This window comes from Symphodus melops, assembly GCF_947650265.1.
Source record: "Symphodus melops genome assembly, chromosome: 4".
NCBI lineage: Eukaryota > Metazoa > Chordata > Actinopteri > Labriformes > Labridae > Symphodus > Symphodus melops.
Window position 1 is genome coordinate 17,011,726 of NC_136694.1, and position 7,913 is coordinate 17,019,638.

Here is a 7,913-nt window from a genome sequence, read left to right on the forward strand (position 1 = left end):
TTAATCCCTGAGCATTGAACTTGATTAAATCAGGTGTCAGCGCCTGCACAGTTCTTGATTGTCCTTAAAAGAAAAGCAAGAGAGAGAGAGAGTGAGAAATAAAATGAACAAAGAGTAAAGACCAGACCTGTTTTACTCTAACTCAGTGAGGGCAAACCAATGCTTAATTTTCTTATCTTCTTTATTGTGTTTCATGGTCATCAAGGGCAGATAAAAATCTATGTGGATTTCATACATAACAAATACACACACAACTCAGCCTGCAGAGTACAGTGAGCACATGGCTCGTGAACGAAGGCAACAGCGTCAGAAAACACACAGGATGCAACGTGACACAATGGATAGGTCATGAAAATAAATGTTGAATGTCATAATTTGTCTACATCGATGTATTTATATATTTTTTAAATGCATTTTTTAACTACACATAGACATGCTTCTGTTGTTCAATCCCACAGGTGTTTCTATATGAACAGAATCCGTCTCCATTTTGGGGCCTTTCTTCTTCTTTTTTTACTGCAGAGAGTTACATTAATTTACATACAAAGATTGACAGTCATTGTCCTCAGTTAGATTCTGTGATAAGTAAATAATAACTTATGAACTTATCATAGAAATCTGTTTGTTCACACATCCAAAAGATAGTGTAAGGCACAGAAAACCTAGAGGTGTGGTATATGGCAGTAAAACACCAATAGCTACCTGCATGTCAAACCATTCTTTGAAAGATGAATGAAAAGTTAAACACTTTGTGGAATAGCCTATACCTTGATTTGCTTTATTAAGCTAGAACATTCAAACCACTCACATGCATGTGTATGATATCAACAGACAGCTAGCTTAGAATAAAGACTCAAAACAGAAGGAAATAGCCAAGCTAGCTCTTTCTGTAATAAGCATATTGAAAAAGAAACCCCACAGAAATTATTATTTTTTCAATACTTAAGTGTTTATAAAACTCAAGTGGTAATGTTTTCTGGTGAGCTATAAAGCCCATCGTTTGGACTGCATTTTATTATATTTATAGCTGAGCTCGCTGTTTCCCTCTGTGTTTAATGTTGTTTGCTTTAAGCTGTATGTCCTGTTCAACAATCACTTAATTGAACGCTGTTTTTGGTCAGCTGTGTGAGCCTTTATAAAGGAGCCTGGGAATGAACTTCGCTCTCTACCTTTTTTTTTTTTTTTTTTTAATTTTGCAAAAGCTACTTATATGTTGCTGTATTGAGAAAATAATTCAGGTGTTGTTTCACTCCCTTTAGTGAAGTCTCAAAACCCATTGGCTATCAGCTGACAACAATAGCCTCTCAGAGCAATGTGCAGTTTTTAGGTTGTCCAGCGGTTATAATGATAGTAATCTTTTTTGTGCAATGGCCATTGTTTATATGGGTGATTTGAGTTATAGAATGAACAGTCGATGACTATGAACATTAGCCCATTAGCTTATTGAGATCAAAACAGTTATTGACATCACATGATGGGAGCTGGGATTTCATTATAGCCTCTTATACACAGATTACTTTCCTGCAGAGCCTACAGGTAATGCCTTCTGTAACAAAAGTGTACAAAGTTAGACATATTACTTTGTGAATTGAAACCTAAACACGTTAGACACCAAAACCTTTTCCTTGCCTATGGATCCTGCATTTGTCTGTATTCAGAATCTATTCATATAGACAATTTCTGGTGTTGGGTTCTCGCTTTGATTTCCAACATGGTCAGAAAACACTTAACAAAAAAAGCTCGCCTTAGATACATCTTCCTGTTGTGTCAAAATAAAATGAGAGTGCTAATCATGCCATTAAACTTACAAAAAAAAAAGAAGCAAATGTGTATTTCCTATCATTTCAAACTTTTTCAGTACAGTCATACAGTAATGGTAGCCAGGTGTGGCAGTGAGTAACATGGCGTATCATGTTGCTCATTAGCAGGACATGATGAGACTGTCATAAGCTATGGCTCAGAGAAAATCTCAAAGCTAAACCTCAGTATCGACTTACCCTGAGTGTTAAGGGACTGTTACGTGACGCTTTCAAAGCTTAGCACAAACACACGTGTGCTCTCAAACAGCATGAACACAGACACACAACACACTGGATTATGTTCACCGTGTTGGCTGTATTATCAGCTGCAATCAATATATTCATAACTTTTCTTGTTTGGAAATCCATCTCACAGTGAAGGTGAGAGGCTGCAGCCGAGTACACACACATCGATTTACAAGCTACATTCAGAGATCATTTCAGTTGATTTCAGACTGGTGGCTAAAATTGTCATCTTGTCTCAGCCTAGCAAGCAATAGGAGAAATGTCTCGTGTGTACCTGTGTTTGTACAAGCATGTGAAACAGATGTTTTGGACCCCCTTACACATACTGTACATGGCACAGAATAATGGTTACACAAGTGTGTGATTCAGAAGTAAACGTGAACTGTTGATATATACATAACTATGTTCATTTACATAAATTCTTTTCAAACTCTATATGTTAGCATGTTATTAAGTTTTTTGTACTGGACAGAATTGAAATGGCAAATTACATCATGGCAGCATGGTGTGTTAGATGCAGAAAGGAGAGCAGACTTTTTGCTTGAGGACAGAGAGTACAGAAATATGAGAATACTGTCAGTCAGGATAGATGAGGAAGCCAGAGAAGGTGCTGTATTTGTTGGTGTTTCCTCCATGGACTTTGCCTCCATCCAGCTGTACACACACCTCATCCCCAACATCCAGATGCAGGATGACACTGTTGGAGGCGTAGTCATAGTTTTGGTCTGCATCTTGAGCGATTGCACTCGCCCTGACCTGAGATAGAGACAATAATTGTTAATCAGCTGCAAATATATTAAAATGAATTAATAATTGTTTGCCAATTGTTTGTAATTTGTTTAAGAGATGGGTGAGAGAGATATCTCGGAAAGTCCCCTGTCAAACTTGAGACATGGACACTGTCACTCATGGTCATTACCCTTACTGCTCAATATACTGTAAATGGTGCCAATTTAAATTCCCTTTTTGAATAACATCTATGGGAAAGAACTTATGTGTCTACCTGAGTATTTAATATAACGGAAGAAAAACTTGATAGAAAAATACAATTCTCCAGAGACATTATGTCTTCGTGTCAGGCTTAGCATAATTTCAAATATTAATTTAAAACAATAAAGAAAGTCTGCCTCGTATTTGAAATGTAGGCAAACACTTGACAAAGTTAGATGGTGGTGGTGCGAAAACTGCAGTTTTTGTGTGGCCTGATATCTTTGTATTTTTGCTAATTGCACTGATGTGTCTTCTAAACTTTTGTTCCCGTTTTGCAATCCTCAAAAAATCTATAAAAATAAATACATGTTTGAGTGAACCACCTATTCTAGGGCTGGAAATCGGTTTTTAGACATCTTAAAGCATGGAAGAATGTACCTTCAACACTGTGTCTTGCCAATTAATTATTGTCACCAGCTAGTTTTTAATCGTTTGGGAAACTAAAATAATCGTGCACCAAACCTCTGTGCTTCTATTTAAATCCCTGATCCTCCAATAACACTTATTATTACCAGGGTTGGAGGCATTTTCACTAAGTCCATTTGAATGTTCATAACAAGGTTAAAGCTACGGACATGGTAGAAATGTGGAATTCTCAGTTGAACATAAAGAAAGCCTATGTATGTATTTGTTAATATTTGTTAAGAAATTGTATAATTCAGTTGATTGATAAGAATTGTGCAACCAGCAATTTATTTCAATTCATGTTTTCTATTTAAATGCTGATGATGAGCGTATCTTTCAACAGTTTTCCAAACCAGAACCCATTTTTTCACTTTATCTGGATGTAACCAGTGCCATTTTATTTCCTGTTTCATTCTGTGATCGCTGTGTAATGTCATCGGCACAGATTCCTTCCCGTCCACTGGGTAGATAGATGAGATGTGCAGTGATCTTTGACCTCAAACCTCCATCTGAGAGCTCAACCTTTTTAGCCACTATCAATTTTTCCACCAGATTGTTGCTCTCACACCTGATCCACCTGTTGCAGGGAACAGTCTGATGGGCAATGCAAGGACAAAACCAGGGAGGACATTTGTCCATGACAGCGAACACAACAAACACAAACAACTACTTTTTTAATGGAAAAGTCCGAGCTTTCAACGGAAAAGTTATACGCATGATGACGGCATGAACCAAAAATAAAAGTTGTCTACAACACTGGAAAATCAAAACGAAAAGATGAAAGACACTAAATGCATCATGGTAAGAAAAAAAAAAAAAGAAAAAAAGCATGGTCAGATGAAAAATCTCTGCACATATATTTTTAACTGTCAGAACCTTTTTTGTAAATAAAATAATTTGACATTTAACTTTTTTTAATATACAAATACTAAGTAATATTTAACAGCCGGTAAGTCACAAAGTTATTTTTAGTTTAATCAAGCGCATCTAAATCAAGTTAAGAAAGCATCATATGTAAGATCCTAATTCTCTACATTTTAAGCCAGATGCGAATATCACACACAGCCGCTGCCTTCGATAGCTTCACAGCATCATTTCCTGAAATGACCAAACATTATAATCAACCTCTTTCTGACACAATTACAACAAGAGCTGTATAATAGATCTGTCATTAATGTGTGTTCTTCTCAAAAGCAACACACTAGGGACACACTATCTGAAGGAGAGGCCACAGATCGTTTAGCCTGACACACAAAAAAAGATCTTATGATGGTCTGATGAGTCATTCTTCACTCTTTAATCAACATGTAGACGGGTTTATGTGAGGAGAATCATACACTCTACATGATGCTGGCTTTTTAATGGTGTGACCAACCATTTAACAGGAAGTCATTAAATCTAATGGCCATTGTACATATTTACATAGTAAGCACAACATCTGAACAAACTGATGTTGATCCTTCATCCTTGTTGCTCCTGTGTATGTTAATTTTATTACATGAAGTCAAACCAGCACAATCGCTAAACATAAAGTCATGTTTCTTCCTTAATCAAAGGAGAAGAACAATCCAGTGTTTCACTCAGATCCAGTCAGGATCCAGTGTGGGTAAACAGCTGGTAGTGAATAGGGCACATTTTATTCATCATAAAGGTATCTATTATTTTGTCAACTACAATTTGTTGTCTTTAAGTTAGCAGCCAGTAAGCAAATCAGCTTATAATAAATAGCTCTATCATTGGAAGTAACCAACTATTCAAGCAGGCAATCTATTTAATAGAGGGAAATAAAGTACACAAGCACATAAATATTAATGAATGCAAATGTGTTCCCACTCGCTCCAGCCTTGTCCCCACAGAGGGTCTGATTGAGAATATGGTCCATATCCACCAGTCATCAGGCCTCCATGACTCTCTCATGATCACCAAGACAAATGAAATAAAACTAAACTTCCCATTTCTTCTCATCCTCCATCCAATACTCAGTCTTTTTCCCCACCCATATCATCAATTCAGTTCTACAAGCATTTTGTCTGTGTTGCGAAGGTGAACATATTTATTCCGCTCTTGCAGACAGAAATTAATCGATACATTTCCTTTGTTTTAATTCTGCTCACATCACTCCATTAATTGTTGTCTCTCCCTCCATACCTCAAGACCCCCCTTCCATCATCCCACCCCAATAGCTACACCATCACTATCTCTTCATTCTGCACCCATCTATCCATCTTTTTGTGTCCTTTTGCCAGAATGAGATGCAGGTCACGCGCGTGTTTCCTCCTCTCCCCCACCAGGGCAGTGTTGGCAGGAGAAGCGACTAAGTGTGTCCCTGTCCGGTCTAAATCGGATTGATTAACGGTGCGCACTGTGGCAGGTCTCCTGAGGACCCCCCCTCCCCTTCCAACACACTCAACCCCCCTCCCCCCAACCCCTGCCTCTCTACCTCCAGATGCGTCGGGAAGGCCATACACGGCTGCAGGCTACAGTAATTGGTAGTTGGACAGCCATGGCAGCTCCCAGCCTAATAGGTCTAACTCCTCAATAACACCATACTATCACAACGAATGGGGGCACAGGCTATAGGCTACAGTGGTCAAATATCCCCATGAAATCCGAGCAGGAGGTCATTATAAGAACACACACACACACACACACACACACATATACAGACTCCACGCTCTCTGTAAGAGCACCTCTCATTCGTCACTTTTTTTCATGAATCTAAAGTGAACACCTGAGGAAAAACACTTGGCATCTACGACATTTTGTTGTTTGAAACTGTTAGACTGCTTTGCTCTGAAGGGACTGAACAGTTCCCCTGAGGAGGCCTAATAGGTTTTGGGAAAAATATAACAGCAAAGAGAATCTGACATCTCGTACATCCAACATCTGTCTACATGGCTGAACGGCAGGATTCCCCTGATAGTGTCTTCAGTGGAGTTACGGGCTGAAAGGCTGCTTTCACTTTTTACAAAAACAGTAAAGATTACATTTGTCTGTGCAATTATTTCACTATGTGTTCTGAAACTACAATTATAATCCTACTTATTAAAATAGACAATTTAACTGCAAAAAAGAGTATATTGCGTTTTTTCTATCTATCAGCCATAATTAAGAACCACGGAGAAAAAAACACTGCAGAAGAGATATTCATATCGTCTTATTGAAATGGCCTTTTAAACATGAATATCAGCTAATTTGCCAGCCAAAAGGACATGGTGTTATTTATGGCTCTTTATGGCTGACTTCCTATTAGACATGCAGGTTTACTTAGCCTCGCCTCACAGCAAAGATGCTGACATTTAATGTCTAATGTTTATGATTAACTCAAACTCGCATCCTCCTTCTGTATTTACAGTAACTCAGGGCACAATTAACCATTTTATACATTCTATGAACATGTTTTTAAGAGTCTGACATTTGAAACATTACCTCATTATCAAAGTCACTGCCACATTTATACAGAAGTTTGTCATTCAAGAACAGTCAGGTTGCTCTTAACATAAATTAAGAGAGATATTTGCCACATGGGAGTGTGTATAAAACTGACTAAATGATTTGTGTTTAATTATTATGTCTTATAAATAAAAATCTTTACTTAACAGTTTTTGGGTTTGTTTGTTTTTTTTACAAGAAGAGAATATGTTAGGAATAAATACAGTGCCTAAACAGCAGACTACCCCAAAGTACATTTTGCAAATTTAGCAACTCTGGCAGTAAAAAAAATCTTCTGCATTCTTGCGACTGCCTTTACTGGAACTCTTTCAACTACACCTGTGCTACATTAAGCATGTTTTTTCTTTGTGAATTCTATCATGCAACTTCATATAAAAATAAGAAAATATGAAATGAGAAAATGAAATGCATACAAAACAGGTAGTTATGTGAAATGTATATGTTAGTATGTTTAATGTTAGTACATTTTAAAAACATTTTTTAAAATGTGTTTTTATTTATTGTGCAGTAAGAAATTTGTGGTTTTATGTTTTAGGAATTTCAGTGAAGAACTTTGCTTGCAACAGACCATTTGTGCATAGTTGCATATTCATTGCATTTAACCGTGGATGGTATTATAAATTCACTGATCTGAGCGAGGTTTAGAGACATTGTAAAGCTTTGTCTCCCTGAAACCATCACAGATGAATCTGCAGGTTTACTGTCAGCAACAATAACAGTGAAATATTGTGTTCTTTAAGTGAGCAGGATTCACTGGGGGCTTTGGGAGTGAAAACAAGAGGGAAAGGCAAATCAGGATTATTGTCAACAGCTGCAGAGATTGATAGTGACAAGGGAGTGAATTTCTGTCTGTTGGCCAAACACTGTTCTGACTTGATCTGCTGCTGGTGGGGAGAGCGAAGACCCGCGGGACAATGGAGACGATTACACTGCCTACACATTTCATTAGGGAGCAACATAAAATGGGAAGAGAGAGGCAAGCTGTGGGCCACCGATTTGTGTGACATATTTTAGAGCTGA

General features: G+C 37.6%; 1 protein-coding gene across 1 annotated transcript in view; it reads right to left on the reverse strand.

Annotated features, from left to right (window-relative positions):
- Positions 1-1,643: 1,643 nt before the first annotated feature.
- Positions 1,644-7,913, reverse strand: part of c1ql4b (complement component 1, q subcomponent-like 4b) — a 14,223-nt gene continuing 7,953 nt past the window's right edge. Inside the window, exon 3 of the mRNA XM_079340820.1 lies at positions 1,644-2,801. Within this exon, the coding sequence (XP_079196946.1) occupies positions 2,622-2,801 (180 nt within the window). The 3' untranslated portion in view covers positions 1,644-2,621. The remainder of the gene's footprint in view (positions 2,802-7,913) is intronic.